Genomic DNA, 23001 nt, shown 5'->3' on the forward strand with positions numbered 1-23001 from the left:
CGACTGGTCAAAATTTGATCTGGTATGCAGATCAAAGTCTGATGTGGATTATTTATTTTTCTACAGTAGTTAAAGACTAATCAGACCCTCTTAGTGAATTTGAATGGTCTTTTGATTTTTGTCTAGGATTCAATGTATCTAAGCTCCTAATGATGCTTTTCTTGTCTCTGAAGAAAAGTCAGAGCTGAGTGAGAGGAGATGAAGCCCCTGCCCCATTGGCCAGTGCATACCTGGATGGGCCTGGCTGGCCTCCTTGGGGGGATTCTGGGGAGCTGGGAAGCTGACGGGGTTGCTGCTGGGTTCGGCCTTAACCTCCTGAGATGAACTGGTTGCTGATGGTTTGGAAGACAGTACAGCAGAATGACTCGAATGATGGATGGAATCTACAAAACCCATGAATGAAAGAACATGTTTGGTATTCTACAAAGAACTGGAATCTGATCTTACAATTTAACCAGGGCAGAGCCTTGTTTTCAGAGAGAGCACCAAGCACAAGCACTGTGAGCAGCTTTCATTCCTTACTTGCAGATTGCTCCTTCAGTGAGAAAAGCCACCTGAGAGGTAATAGTGGGGCTCAGAGCCGGGAACCAAGACAAAGGCACCTCCAAAAATACCAGGCAAGGGCAGCAGCAGATGTGGACACCCAAGGAAACTCAGGGGTTCAGGAGCTGCAGCGGGTGGAGGGATAAGACATCCCATCTTAAAGGAGGAGATCAATCAGACAGATTGTGTGCCCGTGAGGCAGTGGGGAAACAGAAGTCTCCATCCTCTTCTCACTCTTCCCACTGTGGTTTGCCTGGTTCAGCCTGACACATGCCAAGGTGTATCTATAAAGCCTGGATGTAGACGTCTCCTCTCAGCCTAGAAAAAGGTGGTTCCACTCAGAAAGTGGAGGCTACCTGAGTGACCAGGTGAAGCCTTCTTCTCTTCATAGTGTGTGTACTCGCTGGCGATGTCCATGTCAGAGCAGGCTTCCAGCTCGTCAGACAAGAAGGAGGAGCTGCTGGGAGAGCGCTGAGAGTCTGACAAGGCATGGCTGCTGCACGGTGTGAGGGAGCGGGCGTCCAGCTTGGCCTGCAGGACTTCGATCACTTTCTCCTTCTCCTGCAGCTCCCTGCTAAGCCTAGTGGGGTGAAGGAGGACAGAGGGGAAGTCAGAATCACTGGATGAGCTAGTTCTTATGAGGAAAACTACGTAAGTCAAGGGGACCGTGCCTGCAAAGAATAAATGAAACTACCCATGTCTGGTTTAGGAGTGAGAAGTAGGCCGGGTGCAGAGGGAGGGGAAGCAAGAGGTGCCCAGTGCACTGGCCACACGATACACTGAGGACTCGCAGGGGCTCAGCCAGCCCTCTAAGGCACTGCTGCTCCAAGCGTGGTCCCCAGGACAGCTGGAGGCCGAGAACTGCTGGTTCCCGGTCTCCAACAACATAAGTACAGAAATGGACGGTGAGCACTGAGAAACACAGCAGTGTGGCATTCTCACTACATCCAAGAGTACGTAAGTAGAATCATCTGGCTGATTAAGGTTCAGACCATGTGTGGGTCTATGATAGATTAGAGATAAAAACAAAATCCTTTGTCCTTCACCACAGATATTTTGAGGAGCACTGAGTGGTCAAAAGCATACTCATGACACAAAGGGATTTGATCTAGTAACTACAAAGAACTCTGAGCCTGAACTTTATTGCACATAAGAAACGATGCAGTGACTCATTGAAAACTGGTTTCCAAGGCACTGTAGCCTCCCAAGATCTGCAACATTGAGGGATTTTATTAGGAACTGTAATCCAATTCTTTTTTTCCCAGGGAAACTGTATGGCCACTAAACTAGCTGCTAACTCAACTTGGGGGTGAGCCAACTTGGCAAAAAGCACACTGTGTATTTAAACACACAGAGTCAGGGAGCAGAGGAGATCCTTGGGGTGCCAAGGACCCTTGAAATTTGGTAAGTTTACTTTTAGGTCAGACTGACTCCAGGTTACTAAGCCTGGAGAATCATTATACAAATATAAATCAACAGAATTCTATCAAAAGAGTGTAAAGAATTGGGCTAAAAAGAACAGGAAGGTGTTTCATGAACAAATTAATTCATTACACCCACCTCCCCACTTCTGACTTGTGAAGTTGCAGCCCTCCTTGATCCCTTAGGCCTTGTTCCCAATTACTTTACCAGATTCTATTTGAATTACCTCAGAGCCAGTGGCTCGAGTCCAGCTTGATCTTTCTCACTTTTATGATCCTCTGCAAACCAAATTCAGAAAGAAACAGTAAGAAATTAAACAGGTCTCACTTTACACATTACAACTGCAAGAGCCTATTCGAGTGCAAAATAGTGACCACTCTATGTGTGGTCAGGACATGTGGAAGAATTAATCTGGGAGACCTCAGGCAGCATCTTTAGAGAACAGACCTGCAGGATCTCCAGCGCTCACCAGGCAGAACTTCCCTGACCTGGCGATCACCATCATGACTGCCTCTGCCCCAAATCAATGCAAAAAAAAGTTTAAAAGGCACTTGGCCAGATTCCCTCTGTAACATACCAGGCTCCAAGCCTGCCACAGAACGACTCCCAGGTGAGAGCTCTGTGTCCCCGCATAGCTTTCACGTAGAACCTACTCTTGCTTTGAGGAAGTGACCAACAGCCCTGCCCCACCTCTGCACCTACCACTGGGATGTGGGTTGGTTGTCCCCCAAAACTGATCCTGCTGTGCCCCCTCGGGTGCTCTCAGGAAATTCTAAGTAAAAGACTCTAACCGTGACCAATATTCCTGGCCTGTGTACTGTGATGTTCAGTGCCCATGTTCAAGTGGGCATGGTGCTGTCCTTTATCTCTATTTGAATTATATTCATGTGTGATGCTGGGCAATAGGCGAAGAAACAAGAGATGTCAAAAGGTAAGTCATTTGCCCAGAGACTGAATGGTAGCATCCGGCTAGAGCTTGTGTCCTGCAGTTCTCAATTCAGGGCTCTTTTTATTGCCATAAAGTCCTCCCATCCCTCCTCCCTTTCTCCCCCAACACTGGATGAACTCAGCCTCCTTTCCCAAAGGGCACATTCCATAAATGATGACGTTTCTACAGTTGTAATCACGGCCTCTCTGACCCTGTGGTTCCTCCTCTGTGCGGCCTACTGGCCAGTCCTGATCCAATAACAGCCCCCGGGAATGAAGCAGAAGCAGGACTTGGGTTAACAGCTGTGGGAGGTGAGGCGGCCACCTGGGGCTAGGCTCTGGGAGTCACCGAAAGGGTACCAAAGCCATGAGGCCAACTTACTGGTGCTGAGTTTGCTGGTGAGCCTTTCTGTCAGCTGGCTGCCCTGGGCGAGGTGCTCCCGGAAGCTCTGTCCCAGGTAGTAGTCAATGTCATTGCTCCTTAGGAGGTCCTCGAAAGACTTTACTGTGTCTTTCGAGTGCTGGGTGAGAAGATAACAGATACCTCTCCCTTCCCGTATTTTCTGACGTAGGTAGGACAGTTCTCGGGCCTGGTCCTGAATCAGGGAATCATATTTCCTAATGAATGAAAGAAGAGGAAAGAGTAAGAATGGAAAATTAAGCTATGGGGGCTTCTGTAGAGATTTCTGTAAGAGCATCTCTAAGAATTCCTCAGTTTATGCTGAGTTCTGGCACCAAAACCAAAGGATGTATTTAAGAGTAAATTCTGTTCTGACAAGCTTGCATCAAACACCATGGTACACCACCATTCCTCCACTGTTTAATATGCATTAGTCATGTGCCAAAAGGGAAAACTAAGTTCTGTGGGGGTAAATACCGTGCTGTATTTTACTTCCCTTACAGCACCAATATAGTGTAGACTTCTAGTTGATAATAAATGCTAAATATATTTATTGAGTAGGCACTCAATAAATACTAAAAATCCAAAAAAGTCCTTTCATGTCCTCTACTTCAAAGACCATCTATATTACGGCAGACTGTATTTTGCGAAGATGGCCGTTACTCAAGCTCCCATTCCACATGCTTGGCTACAATGTGGCTGTGCCCCTCTTTCATCATTAGGTAGAAGTCATTCTCTACCTCCTCAAATCCGTGTGGGCTCTGTGACACTGCGCCAAGTCCAGGAATCACTCTTAATTCACTGGGCAACTTTTACTTCCTGACTCTTGGAAGCCAGCTACCATGCTGAAGTGAGACAACCACTATGAGAGGCCCAGGCCAGGAAGAAAGGCCCCAGAAGACAGGAAGCCACGTGCAGAAAGAGAGAAGCCAGGGAGCACTGTGTCACCAGACACGTGGATGAAGAAGCCATGCCTAGCCAGACATCTCAGTGACTCCAGCCCCAGCCATCATCTGACGGCATGAGAGACCCCAAGTGAGAGCTACCTCTACTAAGCCCAGCCAATCCACATAAATTACTGTTTGAATCCCCTACTTTGGGGTGGTTTGTTACTCAGCATAGATAACCTGGATACTGAGATGGACATCTAGTCCAGTGTTTTTCAACACGAAGTATTAATAACAATAATAATTATGGCAAATAGGGTTGAGAGCTTTAATATGTTCTAGGCATTGTTATAAGCACATAGATTAATTCATTTAAACCTAATAACCACCCTTTGAGATAGGTTTTCTTATTATCCTCATTTAATAGATAAAGAAACAGGCTCAGGAAGACTAAGGAGCCTGTAAGTACTGGACCTAGGATTCAAACCCAGGAAGTCTGCCTCCAGTTTTACTACTTGTATGTCTGGTCGCTGTATGAAGGCATTCCTAAGAGGAAATCCCAGGGACCTGGTATCTCCCAGCAGGGGTCATGTGTCCTTTCTTAACACCCAGGGCTACCATTGAAATAGGTCCTCTCTGACTGCCCCAGTGGGTTCTCTCTTCTACCTGCCTGGGCTTCCCTATTTCACACATAAACTTAGACATCTTCAATCAAGCAATGATCCACAGAGCACCCTCCTTACCCAGGCCACGAAGCAGATCTCAGCTCCTCGGCCAGCTTCCCTTCCGTTCCAGTTTTTGGGAGCTGGGCTTCTAGCTGGGACACCCTCTGGATCAGACTCTCCAGATCCTTTTTAGCCTGAAGCCCTGGAGGGTAGAAAGCCCCAGTGCCATCAGACAGCCACCCCTCGTCCTCATCAGTGACACTGTGCGGTGAAGTTCCTTCTAGGGCACCAACGGCCTTCAGCTTTCGGGGTCTCTCCAGACTAGATGAATAATCGCTTGTAACTGAGAGGGACCGAACCCGGCTCTTCAGGTTCTGAATGACCTTGTTGGCGTTCTGCAGCTGGGCCTTCAGATCTTTGATGTCCTTACGTAGGACAGAGATGTCTTCTGACTTTCCATACGCCTGGAGCTCCTCCTGCTTCCCTGGTTGGCTCTCCAGGGGCTTCTTCCCAGGGGGGCTGGTCATTGTGGAGTCCAGGTGTCCCTGCTTGGAGCACAGCCCCTCCATCAAGACTGTTTCCCTGAGGCTGTCGTGCTCCTCACACTCTGAGAAAAGATAAGACATCCTCCTGAGTAAAGCTGGGCATGCTGCTGAGGCCATGCCCTTCAAGGTCTTGAGGACAATAATTACTAGAACAAAAGTTAAAGCAGTACTTTATTCAGTGCTGGCACCATGCAGGCCTCCATATGCTGTATTTCTTGTCCTCCAAGAGCCCTGCAAGTCAGGTGTGGTCACCTTCTATTTTACTCAGTGTTTTTCTCCTCAATTTCAATTTGGTGAATGTCCCTATAGCTAAAGTACAGAAAAACACTTTTTTTAGATGTTCAGTTTGCATATCCCCCTGATAGTTCAGTTGGTATCTGCCTGCAATGCAGGAGACCCTGGTTCGATTCCTGGGTCAGGAAGATCCGCTGGAGAAGGGATAGGCTACTCAGTACTGTATTCTTGGCTTTCCTAGTAGCTCAGCTGGTAAAGAATCCTCCTGCAACATGGGAGACCTGGGTTCTATCCCTGGGAAGGGAAGATCTCCTGGAGAAGGGAAAGGCTACCCATTCCAGTGATCTGGCCTAGAGAATTCCACGGACTGTATCATCCATGGGGTCCCAAAGAGTTGGACATGACTGAGCAACTTTCACTGACTCACTCAAAGCTCATTTGATCTTCTCATTAATAAATAGACTTTAGTATTTTTTTTTTTTTCTGGTGGTTCAGATAGTAAAGAATCTGCCTGCAATGCAAGAGACTGGGTTTGATCCCTGGGTTGGGAAGATCCTCTTGAGAAGGGAATGGCAACCCACTCCAGTACTCTTGCCTGGAGAATTACATGGACAGAGGAGCCTGGTGGGCTGCAGTCCATGAGGTCACAGAGTCAGATACAACTGAGCGACTAACACATACACAGTATTTTTTCTGAAATAATCAGTTGGATGGAACATCTTTTTTTAAAGTTCACACTGAATTTTTTCTTTAAACAGGCAGCATGTTGAAAACTAATTGTAGAAATTCAAACTCACTCTCAGCTTCATTTTGGGCATGAGTTCTCCAAACTTTCTGTCCCCCTCTGTCCTGTGTCCCCTTCAGTCTACTGCACCCCTCAGCCCTGCTCCTCATCAGATGTGGGGTTGGCCAGCAGCACCCAAATGTGAAGGCTGCCCTTAGTGGGGGAGGGCGAGTCCCACACCCAAGCTCTCACCAGGGCTGGTGCTCTCCTCCCGCTCAGCCTCGTTCTCGCTTCGGCCACAGGTCTCATAGCCCAGGTCCTGGAGGTCCACCTGCACCTGCTTGCTGTCCTGCTTCACCGACGATCCACCTGCTTGGGGACAGACCGGGGGTGCTACAGAGGATCGAAATTTCCCACATACACTCATCCTCAGCAGCATGCACCCTGGCCCTTGGGGAGGTCAGACCCCGAGTGGGATAGATGCTTCTCTGGACTGAGGTGGGAGAAGAAACACCTGCTCCAGGCACCAGGCCCTCCCCACCAGGTGAGCTTGTTCCCCATTGGTGAGCTTACCTACAGATAACCTGGGCTTCCCTGGGACCAGACATGTTTAAGTCAGACACTGTATACTATCAGCTCTACAAGCCCCAGGGAAACTAGCAAATGCTTTGTTCGTGGGGCTCAGGGAATGTTTGGATGGAGCAGAACTAACTCAGGTTCAAAGACACCAAGATCTGCACTGTTCTGTAAGTGTTACAAACGTGACTGTTTTATGTTAAACTGATAAAAGTTAAATAAAACTTTAAATCCTCAAATTGAATTAGCTACATTTCATGTTCTCCATAACCACATGTGACGTAGATACAGAACATTTATGTCACTGCAGAAGTTCTACGAGAAAGCACCGATTCTAGACCAACAACATGGTACATTTTTGAAGAGTCTACTGTGGTGCAAAGAGGAGCAGAAGAGAAAGAATCAACATATGTTGAGAGTGGTAAGGCAGTCTGTTGACTGTACCAGAAATCAGTGAAGCTAGATGTTAGCTCATTTCCTCCCTATGCTGTCACTGCAAACTTGCTTTATTCATTTATTTGTTTCTGCCATCTGCAAACTGAAGTTAAGTATCCACTTCCATGGGCTTCCCTGGTGGCTCAGTGAAGAATCCACCTGCCAAAGCAGGAGATGTGGATTCGAGCCCTGGGTCAGGGAGATCCCCTGGAGAAGGAAATGGCAACACACTCCAGTATTCTTGCCTGGAAAATCCCAAGGACAGAAAAGCCTGGCAGGCTACAATCCATGGGGTTGTAAAAGAGTTGGACATGATTTAGTGACTAAATAACAAAAACAATCCACTTCCACAGTGCTAAGGTCATAGTCAGGATTAAATTGGCCATGAGACTGGGAAAGAAGAGTGAAGTCTGCAAAGCATGAACTTCTCAGGAAGAAGACAGGTGGTGGTGAACTTAAGACTTACTAAACATGACTCTGTATTTCTCCAGCTGGTTGGCCTGGGCAAAGACAGTGGCTTCTGATATCAGCAGCTTCTCCTGGAGATCCTGATAGCGTTGTTTGCATTGTGCCAACTGGGAGCGCAGGTGCTTCGTGGATCCTGAGAAGCTCAATTCTGACTGCGGCCCAGGGTCATGGGTCTGGGGCTGGTTATCCAGCTGTGAAAAGAGCCAGCACAGAGTCAGGGCCATCTGAGCGCCTCCCCAGGCAGTGGTGGCCACTTCGCCTTGCGAACCCTGTGTACTTCATCCATGTGTCTGTCGTAACACTCCTCATTCCACTTGGCAGCTACTTGCTTTCCAGACTGAGCACCTGGAGAGCTGGGGTGATGTTTTATTTATCTCTGTTGCTACAGCACACAGCACAGTGCCACCTGAGTCTGTGAGGAACCCTCAGCAAATGTTTGTTCAATGGCTGAAAAGAGAAGGGGTGGAAACCCCCACTCATCTCTCCCTGCATTCCTACCCAGTTGTTCTCTCAGTCCTCTGCAATCCATTTTACCTAATCCTCAGCAGGCAATGGCACCCCACTCCAGTACTCTTGCCTGAAAATCCCACGGGCGGAGGAGCCTGCTGGGCTGCAGTTCATGGGGTCGGACACGACTGAGCGACTTCACTTTCACTTTTCACTTTCATGCACTGGAGAAGGAAATGGCAGCCCACTCCAGTGTTCTTGCCTGGAGAATCCCAGGGACAGGGGAGCCTGGTGGGCTGCTGTCTTGGGGTCGCACAGAGTCGGACACAACTGAAGCGACTTAGTAGCAGCAGCAGCTCAACCCCCTCCCCTTAGAGAATCCTGACAGTTCCTCTGAGGCTCAGGAGCAGACCCCTGTGCTGAGCTGTGAAGTACACAGCAGTGATAAGTAAGAGATGTCATTACACACCACTGACTGGCTGCCTTAAAGCCCCGTGTGGCTCTATATTGCATCCTATGGAAATGATCTGGTTTTGTGCCATCTTTCCCCACCATGTTGAATATCTGAAGGGCAGAGATGAAGTCTTATTGCCTGTTTCCAGTGCCTAGTGTCTTGCCTGGAAAATTAAGCACTCAAATATTTATGAAAATTAATTACTCATGTAATATTCATGAGATAATATCATAAAAGAAACCTTTCTAAAGGCTGGATGTTAGAGGAACATTATCACCACTACTTGTGGTGCAAAGGTGCCCTTCCCGTGGTACCTCCTGACCCACAGGGCAGACCTGTTTAAGGCAAAACCGGACATTTCCAGCCTTTCTCCAAGGGCTTTTCATCTAACCCCATACTTACTTGGTGAGCATCCACTGTGAGGGCAGCCCCAAGGTCAAGGCTCTGGGGTCTGGGGCACGGCCTTGTGGTCACACCCTCCTCTTCTAGGCATTGGTGCTTTCCAGGAGAGTAAACCAGCTCTGTGTTCATTCTGTTGATCTCCTTGGCCAGGTGCACAAGGAGCTCAGGATTAAGCTTACTAGTCCCTTCCTTGCTGCTCAACACCAGCTGTTCTTTGAGGAGGCTGATGATATTGCGGGCATTCTTCAGTTTTCCCTGGACCTTTCTGAATTCAGCCTGAAGGCTATTCTCATTCAGAACCCCTTTGGCAACCACAGTCTCCACCATCGCCTCGCCCTTCTCCTTGTCTTCCTCAATCTCCCATCCATCAGACATTGCTTCTCCCATCTGCTCTTTCAGCTCTGCATTCTCAAGGCAAAGGCTCAGCATGGTGTTCCTGCAAGAAACATACACAGTCAGGGGCCGGGTCTGGTCTTGGCCTCATTTCCTAAGAGCCCGGTTAACCCACAACTCAGTCCATCAGAGACTCAGAGACAACCCAGTACATGAAGTGACTTCAGAGACCTATTAAAACATCCCTTATTTTATATACAAAGAAATCAAGGCTCAGGAAGAGCAGGAGATTCCCCACACTCCCATAAATACTTGGCAGCATTATCACTAAAAATCTTGGACTCAAGACACATAGTCTACTTGTCTTTACCCATGTTTGCAACCTCATGTTCTAATTTTCAGTGGCCTGTAGAATAAACAAGGATACTTAAACTGTTAATAAAAAATTAAAAAGGACATTGCCTGGGATAAATTTATTATTATGTAGACTACAGTTCTATTAATTATCATCAGTCATTTTTCAACTACTGGATGAGAAACTGGGACCCAGGAACACGGAAGAAACAAACAACACTAACCAGAACTGTAGTCAAATGTACTTATGCTAATTAGTTGCTTTCTGTCTGGCTCCTTTGTAGGAGATCATCTTCATGAGAGCAGGGATTCTGTCTGTCCTGTTCACCCAGTGTCCCCAGAGCCTCCACAGTGCCAGCTGCACATAGAATACTCATATTTGCTGAGAAGATATAATGGGCTAAACAACTAATTTTCACCAAGATATTCTGGTTGCAGCTTTTCCTCCCACCAAATCCTTTACTAGGATTGGATGAAAGCAATAAAAAGTATGGCTTTAATAAGGCAATTTACTTAAAAAGGCAATTCACTTCATTGACTTAGTGGAGCCACTGGATGCTTACATGAAATTCTTAAGTGCTATGGTTAGTTCAGTGTCTGCAACTGAGAAGTTACAGAATTCTGCTCTTGTCAACTGCAGACCTGAGGAATACTAACAGCAGAATCCTAGGAGGTGCTTGCTTAAAAAGCTTTAGGGCTAAGGCCTAAGAATCCACATTTTATTTAAGTTCCACAGGTGATTCTTAAGCACGTTAAGTTGAGAACTGCTGACCAGAGAGACAAAGGAAGTAGCTGATTCACAGCCTGAAGGACCAGCAGTTGGCTGTGCCTCTACACTGCGTTTCTCAGAATCCTAAAGTTTTGGAATAGAGCAGAGCTTGTCTAGAGTGAATTAAGGGTGAGCGTGGTTTAGGACACAGGAATCAGAGAGACTGTGAGAGTTTCCTCAACGGAGAAAAGGGGAACAGGTATTTTACTAAAACGGAGGTGTAACAGGGAAAGAAAGGGGCGAAAGGGGCACATGTGTGGTATAAAGAATATTTAATGTTATGTCATAACTTTGTATTTGGGGGAAAACCCTGCTCTTTTCACAATACAAACTAACAAAAGCAATGCTCAACGAAATCTTCCCAAAAGAGAATTACATAGAATTACGAATTACATAGTCAATCTTATACAGTATCAGTGGTCCTTCTATATTCAGCTGTGGGATTGAAAGAGATGTACTGTTCTCACCCATGATAGCACAACAAAGTTTACACATAATGAAGTTTAAATCAAACTTAAGCTTTAGCTTAAGTAGAATTTAAGATGAGAAATATCATGATGATTCAGAGTAAAAGAACCAGAACAAAGGATGATTGCATGAAAATTTCAAAAAACGTTCGATAAAGCATATAGGAGAAAAGGCTTAGAAATTAATATTTGGGAGCCAGGGATCTTGCCATGGACTATTATGCAAACTTCAGCAAGTTTGCTAGAACTTTTTGGGCCTGAGGTTCCTTAACAGTAAAAGGTACATTGTGCTAGATGTCAAAGTACTAATATTAATATTATTCTATGACTCAGGGACATTTAAGTGGCATACAATAGACAGGGGAACTATAGGGTATGGATTAGGAGCTGTTCATCTGCACAGCTGTGTTCAAACAGCAGGCCATGAGGATTGTGACCCTTATGGACAAATGAGTGAGTGGATTATCCCTATGCTATTAGCATGTTTTCCAAGCTTCTTTGGGGGGCGAGGGGAAAGATTAAAGGCAGAGCCATTCTAGCCAATGAATAAGTTACTTCCCACTTTTGCAAAGTAAATAAAACAGAGATTATTAAAATTGTTATTCCACAATTTAAGGATTTGTGCTGCTGAGAGAAAGATGAGTGGAGGCTCTGTGTAAACCCTCCTCCTCATGGACTGTTCTGGTTCTGCATATAGCAGTGAAGCATCTTGGGTAGCAGGAGATTCCTTACACATTCCAGTCAATTCAAAAGAGCAATACCTGTCATACAACTGGGAGATTTCCACTTGTGACAGTCATACATATAGCAGAAAATGGGCATTTTTATATTAAATTAAGAACAGATTTATTTGAATAGGGCTTCCCTGGTGACTCAGAGGGTAAAGCGTCTGCCTACAATGCGGAGACCGGAGTTCAATCCCTGGGTCGGGAAGATCCCCTGGAGAAGGAAATGGCAACCCACTCCAGTACTCTTGCCTGGAAAATCCCATGGACTGAGAAGCCTGGTAGGCTACAATCCATGGGGTCACAAGGAGTCGGACACGACTGAGCGGCTTCACTTTTACTTTATTTGAATAGTTCAAATGGTAATTATTGATAATCACCATTATTCAGGGCTTCCCAGGTGGCTCAGTGGTAAAGAATCCACCTGCCAATGCAGGAGATGCAAGAGACACGGGTTTGATCCCTGGGTCGGGAAGATCCCCTGGAGGAGGAAATGGCCCTCACTCCAGTATTCTTGCCTGGGAAATCCCATGGGCAGGGGAGCCTGGTGGGCTATAGTCCATAGCATCACAAAGAGTTAGACATGGAGCACGTACACACACACACACACATGCATTATCTAGTATTATTAGCTTTTCTAAGAACCTGTAGAACCATGCATGCATGGAGCCTGGGATGTGGACCAAGAAGCCCCATGGTGGCATGAATTCCTTGGCTGCAGCAATGTGGTCCCTTGGCTACAGCAGCCTCTCAATCAGCAGGCTCCTCTTCTCTGGGGCACATCCTACCTGATGTGGGCCACAGAGGAGAATCCTGCTTCCTCAATTTGAGCCTTTAGCTCCTTCAGTTCCCCCTCAGCTTTCCTCTTCTCCTCTAAGTGCCGGTGAATTTCAGCCCTCAGGTGGAGCATTTCCTCCTGAAGACCCCTGTTACCATCCCCTCCTGTCAGGGTGGGAGGAGCAGGAGACACATTCTGGGTCTCCACAGCTGCCCGGCTTTTCTCCAACGCCACCTTGATGAGCTGAAAGAAAACCACGGTTTAAAGAAGTTAGTTCACTAAGAGGATCTATGAGGAACATCAGAGCACAAAGGCAGCCTTTAAAGGGACCTAAAAAGGTAGACCTCCCTCCTAGGACTTTCCCAACCATGGGATCCCTGGAGACTGGGTTGGGTGAGAGGACGCACCACACAAGCAGGGAGAATTTTTGCCGTGGGCAGCAGGAAGAAATTGAGCAGGTGGGTGAGGAAAAACCACAAGCACACAACAAACTTAAAACAAATGTGAACAGACGAGGTTTAAAGAGAACTGGAGAGTGTGGATGCTCTTGATTCTTCTCTTTCTTGGGGGACAGAGTTCCCTGGGAGCCTTCTCACAAGACAAAAACTTCATCAGTTCCACAGCACTCAAGCCCTTGATTGCAAATAGCATGGCTAAGATACCACAGCTTAGAGCCTGAGGCTGGGCCTGTAACTCAGACTCTGACAAGGATGATTATGAGGAAGGATCTGGGCACTCAGGAGTCATAACCAGAGAAATAGGGTATGGGTGGAGTTACAGGTAAGACAAAGAAACTAATTTCATTGGCAGCAGGAGAATCACAATCTATAGTTGGCGAGAAGTTAAAGTTGAGACCACCTAGATGGGATGGGATGGGATAGGAGGAGGGCTTGGGGGAGAATGGATACATGTACATGTATGGCTGAGTCCTTCCACTGTCCACCTGAAACTATTACAACCTTGTTAATTGGCTATACCCCAATATAAAACAGAAAGTTGAATAAAATATTTTAAAAATAAAATAAAATGAGGCCACCTGTCCAGCAACCACCTTCCCTGTTGGCTAACACTCTGTGCTGGTGCTGCCAGCCAAACTCTGTCTACAGATCTAAGCAAGTGAGAAGAAAACAAACAGAAACAATTTCCAAGCAATTTGGTTTTTGAAGATACTCTTGAAGTTACTCCTTAAGATTTTAACAAAAGCAGACTGTATGGTTTTTTCCTCAAATAACAATTTTTTAACCTTTAAACTTTTTTACTGTTTGTCTTAGGGGCCTCTCCAGCTTTTTCATCATGCTCTTTAAAGAAACCAAAACCCAAGTATGATAATCTACTTAGTGTATGACCAATTATTTTAGTACATGAATTTCTTGCCTGTCAAATATTAATCTTATATCCCAATGTTATAATGGCTTCTTTTTCCTTTCAGCGGCAGCATTTTGGGGTTTTGCTTAACTTCAAATTGATTTTGACCTCCCAATTTTCCACCTCTCCACACAGCTATTTCTGGGTCATGTTTTCTCTCTATAAATATACTGACTTGTACCTGTCACAAATTCTTTCTGCCTATGAAGAACCACTTACAATCATCAACATTATCAAAATATTTATGTGCATCTCCATAAATCATGTAGTGGCCACTTGATTAGGAATGACTTGTAGAATTAATTATATTCTTGATTCCTTCAATTAGATCAGGAATATATTGAACAAAACAGGGCTCAGAGGAGCTTAAATGAATCAGTGATTAATAGATCTGCTTGGCTCGGCTCAAAGCCACTGACTGTTGCTTTGGACCTCGTAACAGCATGCTAAAATCTAGGCTTCAGGTGCGTGCTGGGGTTGATTCATGGCGTGTATGTGTAAAGCGTTTAGTAGCACAGCATTGGAGGTTGTGAAGAGATGTGCAAGTTCTGCCCTCTCCAGGAAGAAAGGAGAAGCTGCCCACGTGTGCTCATTTCCCAGCACCAATCCCACCTGCAGCTGTAAGCCTGAGATCTGGGAGGCTCCTGAGAATGTCTCTATGGCTCTGCTGCCAGGCTTAGACTGGTGGCCATCCCTGCATGTGCCACGAAGCACTTGGGACAAAATGGAGGAGGACTGGATAAAACCACTTTTGAAAGCTTATGACCTAACCTTTCATTTGAATTATGTGACATTATCTTTCTACATAAGCTCTTTGCAACTAACTCACCTAAAATAAACACTGCCATCGGCCTTGCATATGGACACGGTTATTCCTTGCTGTTAATAAAGGTGCTCAGTTGCTCAGTTGTGTTTGACTCTTTGGGGCCCCAAAGACAGGGGTCCTCTCTTGATGGAATTTTCCAAGCAAGAATACTGGAGCAGGTTGCCATTTCCTACTCCAGGGAAACCTTAAGGGTTCCTTCTGCTTAAAAATAATGTCTAATTTTAATGATGCCATCTATTTTTTCAGTGCCTTCTGGATGTATGTTATCTTTTATTGATTTAAATACAGTGGCTTTCTTTAAAAAGGGAAAATAAGACCCATGGAATGTCAACACTAGAATGGACCATATGGTTTATCTGGTCTGATTTCTTACTTTTAAATGAGAAAACAGAGATCTGATTTGTTCCCAGGCTAATCTGACTTTTGATATTTCAATGTCCAAGGGAGTTTATTTTGACTGCTTTGTCTTTAAATTTTAAATGCAAACGCATGAAAAGTGATTCTGGATCTAGCATTTTAATTATTTTTTTCTTTATCATCTATGGGAAGCTAATATTTCTATTGTTTTTCCTCAAGCAAAACCCCAGGGTGTCAGTGTATGCAATAGTGGTATGAATCCTGTGGTTCTATTGTTAATTACATCACATAAATTATTGTTGCTGTTGTTTTTCTCATTTCCTAATTTTTCTGTTCTATTGCTTCCATTTTATATTTCAGCTTTTTGGTGTGCTGGTTTTTCCATTTGCCCCACAGAAGTCAATGTGCAAACCTGATCTCTTATTTGAATAGAATGGCTTTGTTTTAGCCCTATTGCTCCATACCTCCCACAACGTATTCAGTTCTCAGACAGCATTAAGGTATTAAAAGTGACCCTTTTTCAAGTTCATCACTGCCTTTCTTTCCTTTGCATTTGTGACTGTTGATTAGTTTTCTCTATTGCAAAAGTTCAAATGAAGAAAGACAATGATGATTAGTTTCTTTCACAGGAATTTCCTAGGTATTATAGACTTTACATTTGATTGAGAATGGAATTGTGTGAGAGATACCTGGGGGAAATTACCATTATGGCCAGACCTGAAACTTCCTGAGGAGGGTGAGTCCAAAAACAAAGATGGAGCAATATGCTTTGGCCAAAAGTTGGTTCTTGCCTTAAAAGGAACATAAAGTTGGATGGATATGTGTATAAGGGGAAGTGTGTGTATGCCTGAGGCAGGAAGGGAGCTTGGTGTTGAGAATAAGGTCTACTCCCAAGGACATAACTAGGAGAAGCTCAGAGCACAACCTTAAGGGACCAGTTCCCTGGAAACAAGCAGATACATTTTTGAGAATCTGGACACAAGACAGTTATGACAAAACAAGCTTTATTTAATTGGTAGCAGAAGATCCACGCCCACAACCCTCAGAAAACTTGCTGTAAGTTTACAATGATTTCACATACCTCCTTCCCAGAACTGAAGATTGACTCTCAAGGAAAGGAGATGCAAAGAAAAACAGTGCTTACCCAAGATATTCTTTCATCCAACAGATAAATACTTGTCTAATTTGTTAAGTATCTCCTATGCCAAGTGATTGCAGAAGGAAATGGCAACCCACTCCAGTATTCTTGCCTGGAGAATCCCATAGACAGAGGAACCTGGAAGGCTACAGTCCATGGGGTTGCAAAGAGTCGGACACGACTGAAGCAACTGAACACATGCCAAGGGATAGGGAAGACACTGCAAGGCAAGTACAAATGCCCCAATGTAACAATTTATTCTAGGGTTGGACTGACCTCAAAATGTAGTCTGATCATTTCTCCACTCTCAGCTATAGGAAAAAGAAGGTTGAGGAAGAAGTGACTTTACAAACCAGTCTGCCTATAACTGAGAATCAGAGTGGAGAACCCCTACTATCACGCATAGTTTGGACCACATCTGACTCTTTCCGTATCTGTGGCTCCTGCTCATATACTCTGAAGTTAATAACCATCAGTGTCAGCTTAACAGCTGACATCCCAGTCAAGCTCCGTGTGAGAGTAGATATTTTCACATCCTGCAGACCCTTCTCTCCCACCCAAAATCCTCAGTGCAATCAGGGAGTGAGAGGTGAGGCGAGGGATCGGCCCAGAGGGGCAACCGAGCACATAATTAAAGTTACAAGCATTGGTTAGGAGGACTCACAAGCTGTCCAAGCAAAAAGAGAAGTGGAGCTCGTGCAGGAACTCAAGGGATAAGTTAGGGCCAGGTGTGTTTAGAACAACACAAAGGGGGTCTTGGTAGAAGGTAGAGAAACTGTGTTGAGAACGGGAGGTGTTTCAGACAACTGCTTATGTCCTCAAGAGTCAAAGACTGGGCCCAATCCTGTGAGGTTTGGGTCCTGCTCAAGTGGGTCTTTCTGTAGGGTTATTAGACATGCCTCGTCTTTTTCTTGTGCAGGAGATGGAGAGGCAGGCTCATTTCCCCCATAGTTTCCCAACTGCTCCAAGGAAGCTATCTCTGGAAACGCCCAGCTGCTTCTGCAGAACGACAGATACCAATGATCCACTTGCTCCTGAAAAAATCTACACGACCGCTCCCTTTAGGACATGAGATTGCCAAATGTCCCTGGGCAAGGTGAAGACACAGAGGCGTTCCAGTGGATGCTATGGGATCACTCTCGGTGACTGAAGTCCAGGACATTCTACCCTTGAACTCGAGAAAATGCTGGTTACACCTTCACTGCTGGTCAATGAGAACAATGTTTCAGCCTTGGGTACCACATTCTGAGGTCCGACCAGGGCTTGCTCTTGAAGTGTCATCTGCTGGTCACTGACTCATCACCACTTGAGCAGTCAAGTGCCCAACAAAGTTCTCTTTTATATAGTGAGACTTCCCCGAGAATAAGCCTGGTTTTGGAGGCATTCCAGTCCTCTGTCGTTCCTCAGAGAGCACTCTCCTGAAGCAGGGGCCAGGCCTGCCACCTCCCCAAGTGGCCCTTTGGTGACTGTCTTCTGGGATGTGTTTCGGTTACAAAAGCCCAAGATGGTAAGTGTCCATGGTTTTGTTGTGAGTAAAAATTCTTCTGAAGCTATAGCTATAGATGGTACGTAGGGGCAAAGGAGGGCAGGAAGGGGCAGGGAGCAGGAGCACAAGATACAAGGAGCAAAAAGGGTGGATTGGAAAGAAAAATGGAGTGAGAATGGGGGTTGGAAAGGTGGCTGGGAAGCTTGGGGAGAGCAGGAAGAAGACAGGGAAGTGGTTTATGCACAAAGAGAGCTTCTCATGCCAGGCCCACGATGGCTGCAGGAGACCACCAGTCCCCGAAGGGCTCTGAGCCCTCCACCCCGGGACCCCAGGACTTAGCTTGGACTTACTTGCTGGTGGCTGTTGTGTGCAGCCTCCTCCTCGATACTGTCGGTAAACTCCGTGCTCGCATCCTCCGTGTCGTCCCCTGCAGCTGTACCTAGGAGTGGGTCCAGAAGAGAAAGGTGACTCCCTTCGCAGGTGCCTTCCAGACAGCAGCTTAGATTACACTCATTTTGCCATCTGCCTCTGATTTCTTCCTTTCCCCCCAGAGTGGTCCCCTTGCCAGAAGGGCAGACAGGGAAGGCAGCACCAACACTGTAGAAAAGTCATCACTGATACTTTGTTACTAACACTCCAGCTTAAACCTCAAAAGGTAAGCTGGCTTCAACTGCACAGCTGTTAGACTGCAGGACTAAGTGGTTACCCCTCTCACTTCTTTCCAGAAAGCCTGAATTATTTCCTTCCTGCCACTATGTAATAATTTTCCCTACTGTGACATGGACCCAATGCGACAACTTTTTCCCACCACCGAGTGTGGAGAGGGTCCCCGATTTCCTTGGGATGGGGCAGCCCTGCTCCTCCCACGTTTCCATTGTTGGGATCAGTTGTGCGTGGGGTGATTACCTCGATGAGGAACCTTCCTGCAAGGGTCTCGTGTCCTACAGCAGCTGAGGTCTAGTCCAGCTCCAGGGCCGAGAATGGTTCAGCTGTTTCCTAACCCCTTCCTCTTACCTCCCCTCCTCCCATCGCCCCTAAACCCTTGTCCAATGCCAACATCCTGTGCCTGAAGGGTTTCTCACACCATTTTGTCTAAAAGGAATTTAATCCATTCATTCACTCACCAAAAATGAACACAGTCACCCTGGGACACAAACATCTATGCCCCACACCAAGGGACAAGTAGCTGCAGTTCATGATCTAGATATATGTCTAGGGCAGTGCTGACCAACACAAGTTTTTGCAATTTTATGCCTTTGCTGTTCAGTTCAGTAGACACTATTCACATGTGGCTACTGAGCCCGAGGAAATGATTTTTTTCAAACATCTAAAAGTAAAATATTCTTTTGAAAAATATTATCCTGTTATGTCTAATCCTTTTGAAGAAATTCTGGATGGCACTGAGAGAATTAGTAGCAATACAAAGAATCACTTTCATAATTTTGTATCTGAAACTATGGATACTGCTTAAAAGAATTTTCATGAGGCTTTTTTTCTTATAAGAGTCCCAATGTTATGTCTGTCTATCTTTTTAAATGTAATTCAAATAGTCATACACTTGGCTGGTGGCTGCCATTTCAGACAGCACAAATATAGGGTGTTCCTTCTTCTCCACATCTGTAAAAATAAGACTGTTCATCAAATTTTAGATTAAGACCTATCGCTCACATTACTGATTTCTTCTGAAAATGTAGGAATTTATAATTAATTATAATTATAATTAATTCAAAGAAAATGTATCGTTGATACTCCTTGGGTCTTACAGAACCTGCACAAGTTAAAGAACGCTGAGATCCAGTTCTGACCTTGGCCTCGGAAACCAACCTGTTACAACTCCTCTTCTGGCCACTGAGTAACCTGAGCCTCAGAGATTAGGTGGCTTGACCACAGTTACACAGCTGTAGCTAGCCCTGTATAAGAGCCATGCCAAGATGGCAAGTCTCTGGATTTTCAGGCAGAGACCACTCATTGTTCCTTCTGGTGACAAATCGGATTTTTGTCTCCTCCTCCAAGAGCAGAGAACCTGCTCCTGAGCTCGCACACCATGAATGAAAGGCTCTGCATAAATAATGAGCATTCACTACCTTCTACAAGTAAGATGAGCAGGCCAGCTCACACCTACACTCCATCTCTCGGCATCTGCAAGGTTATGCCAGGGTACTTGCAATGGCCCCGGCCAATCTCATGAAAAAGTACTAAAAGCATGTTGTCCTAACAGCTTAATTTTATGACTCATTTGCTGATCTTTACCATGAATGCTGTGTTCACTTCGGACCAAGGCAGTACCCTATTCAGTAAAGCCCTGCTCACAAGGAGACACCTTTACCACCCAGCATCTTTGGAGCTCTGTGGCAGACTGTTGTACAATAGAGATTTCCAATACTTACTTTTTTAAACCAGCCCCAGAACCATCTCATTCAGGACGCTGGTTTTCTAGAGGTGAATGAACACACTTCCTAAGCTGTGGCTGCTTTGGGAACTCATTGAACCTAGGATGCTAATTCACTTGAGGACAACTATGGTGTATTATGCTCACTTTGAACACTATTGTTCACTGTTCCCTGAACAATAGAGATCAGAACCTTTTTTTCTTTCTCTACAAAGAAAATGAATTGTTCCACTCAGTGACAGACTTAAAAAACACACTTTTCATATTGTTTCCCTTCTGAGTGTTGAAAAGAATAATCCTGTGGTTGAAGAAAGTTCAGCTCTATGAGGTCAGGATTCTCACCCCCACCATACCACACTGGGCTCACATCCTACGATGATTCCTGTACAGGATTCCAGAAGTAAGATAAGTGGAGATTAGAAAGGGTGATTGTCACTGGCCTTGAAGGCTTCTGTCTAACCCTTTCTGCCCTCGACTTTCCTTTGTCGACCTTTCTGATGCCACATCTGCCTTTCTATTAATAATGTTCTCTCTTTAATTCACTCTGGGGCAGGATACCATGATTTTGACTTCATCAAGAGTTAAACGAAGACAAAGCAAAAATGCCTATTTCATCCTGACACTCTACTGCATAGGGGTTTTGTTTTCCTTATTCATTTTCTCAGCAGCAGCAGTCTGTGGTACTTCCTTCAGGGCAGCTTGACGGGTACCTCAGCATTTACCAATTTGAATGCAAAAGGCTTTTTTGAATGTGTTTGTTTGAGGGGTAAATTAAAATATATATATATATATACATATATATATATATATAAAATATTGAAATAAGTTATCCTGCACAAAGTCCTACCTGTAAGTTTACAGTAGACAAGCCTCTGCTGTTACCATTCCTGGTTTTAAAAATGACAGTAAGAACTTCCCTTTTGTGGAGAATACCCTTTTCTAAGCTTTTCCAAGCAACAAAACACTTCTCAGAACTATAAATTTCTAATTTAAAGGTACTATACTTTATACTGATGAAGTTATTGCTAATGTTTGATAAATATGAACTAAAATGTTCTGCCACCTTTAGAACTACTGAAAGCTAAGAATCTGTTCTTTCAAATTTACCTTGTCTCTCGATCTCCAGGGTAAGTTTTACATGTTAGACTGGAAACTGTATTAAAAACTTTTATTTGAGGCTTCAATAATAGTTCTCAAGTTGTGGTTCTCCCAAGTTTCAAGGCCCTGAATCACAGAGAAGGAGGTGCTACCAAAACTTCCCTCTCTTGAAGCATTACTTTCTATCAACTATCTGGCTCTATAAAGTACATAGAAATAAACTTCTAAATACAATACTTTAAAATCTTTGGGCAAAATTTAAGTGGTATGAAAATATAAGGTCTTTTTTATCACAGAGGCAAAAAGTCATACTTTTGTGCTTTTTAAGTTGAGGATGGCATAATTATTGAGAACATGGACTCTAGAGCCAGTTTGTCTAGGTTAGATTTCTGCTTGCATCATTAGTTATGCGCCTTTAGACAAATCCTTTTCATAACTTAGTTCTCTCACTTCTTAGGGTTGATAGTAATATCCACTCCATACATTTTTCAGCTATAAAGGGTTTGGTGCCTTTGAAGTGCTTGAAACAGTGCTTGGCATACACTCAGTATATTCCTTATTATTACTATTTTACAATATTATTGGCAAACTGGTTTATGTGCTAGAAAGTAGAGAGTTGAAAAAGGGCATAGAACCTAAATGTACTCAACAGAACACTCAGTGGTAAAGAATCTGCCTGCCAATGCAGGAGACACAGGTTTGATCCCTGGGTCGGGAAGATCTGGAGGAGGAAATGGCAACCCACTCCAGTATTCTTGCCAGGGAAATCCCACGGACAGAGGAGTCTGGTGGACTACAGTCCATGGGGGTCACAAAAGTCAGACAGAACTGAGTGACTAAACAACAGTGTTTTCAGGGGATGATCTTAAGTCTATTTGATCTTAAGTCTACCTCTTCGCTGCTCACTATGGAGGTTTGAAGTAACACTCTTCTAAGTTCTTCCTACTTTGCAGGACAGTTGAAAAAAACACAGATCAGTAGATTAAGATGAACTCTTGAATAGGTGTTTTAACAAATAGGATTAATCATCATTAAATAATAACTCCTTAAAACTCCATCATGCACAAATAAGCCTTGAGGGAAAGTCATGAAGTATTATTTTAATTCTTCAGTAATGAGCCCCAACTGGGCTGCAACAAGACCATTTTCTCCAAATTCTACTCTACAGTCATTCTTGTTTTCTTTTTAAGCCATTTATATGCAACCAAGGATGGGGAACACATGTATGCCTGTGGCGGATTCATTTTGATATTTGACAAAACTAATACAATTATGTAAAGTTTAAAAATAAAATAAAATTTAAAAAAAAAAAAGAAAAGGAATAATATTTTCCCATAAAGTTACTCAGAACACAAGAGTCATAGCTGACTAATTTTGAAACGTGATTTAAAGAGCTAAACTTTATAGCATGAAAAAGTTTGCAGTAACAAGTGCCTGGCTGTTTTTCCCTCAGTGCCAGGCTCTTTATGTCCTCCGGGCCCACCTCCCTCTCACTCTTAGGCACTCTACCATGAAATTATAAGAACTTTCACCTGTTCACCTCATGAACCAACTATTGATGACTTAAATATTAAGATCCTACATGAGAGGATCAAAGAAAAAAGGTTTCCTATCAAACTGCAATTTTACCTGCATCCATTCCCTTCTAGAACCGTAAGAAAACTAAGATTTCATAGAGTCTTCCATAAGCTTCTCCTGAGAAATAAAATTCTTTAACTAGACATTCTAATATTGGAACCAAAGTAGCTGGGGGGGGGGGGGGGGGGGGACACATGTCTGCAGTCACG

The 23001-nt window shown here is 44.6% G+C and overlaps 1 protein-coding gene across 20 annotated transcripts in view; it reads right to left on the minus strand.

Annotated features, from left to right (window-relative positions):
• The window catches only part of PDE4DIP (phosphodiesterase 4D interacting protein), a 238564-nt gene that overhangs the window by 22269 nt on the left and 193294 nt on the right, over window positions 1-23001 (minus strand). For 12 of the 20 annotated variants that reach the window (XR_002180312.2, XM_070785806.1, XM_070785812.1 and 9 more), the window contains 10 exons: window positions 18078-18166; window positions 12566-12798; window positions 9130-9565; window positions 7825-8017; window positions 6600-6719; window positions 4923-5451; window positions 3275-3510; window positions 2192-2243; window positions 900-1123; window positions 231-383 (listed from right to left, as the gene is read on the minus strand). Coding sequence is in view for 19 of the 20 variants with exons in the window: in XM_070785806.1 (XP_070641907.1) it covers window positions 231-383; window positions 900-1123; window positions 2192-2243; window positions 3275-3510; window positions 4923-5451; window positions 6600-6719; window positions 7825-8017; window positions 9130-9565; window positions 12566-12798; window positions 18078-18166 (2265 nt within the window). In the remaining variant the exon portion in view is untranslated. Of the gene's footprint in view, window positions 1-230; window positions 384-899; window positions 1124-2191; window positions 2244-3274; window positions 3511-4922; window positions 5452-6599; window positions 6720-7824; window positions 8018-9129; window positions 9566-12565; window positions 12799-16090; window positions 16462-16490; window positions 17798-18077; window positions 18167-23001 lie in introns of those variants that run through there. The other 8 variants (XM_070785807.1, XM_070785813.1, XM_070785804.1 and 5 more) reach the window with 3 other exon arrangements.

The sequence above is a fragment of the Bos indicus genome, chromosome 3 (genome assembly GCF_029378745.1).
Source record: "Bos indicus isolate NIAB-ARS_2022 breed Sahiwal x Tharparkar chromosome 3, NIAB-ARS_B.indTharparkar_mat_pri_1.0, whole genome shotgun sequence".
Classification (NCBI taxonomy): domain Eukaryota; kingdom Metazoa; phylum Chordata; class Mammalia; order Artiodactyla; family Bovidae; genus Bos; species Bos indicus.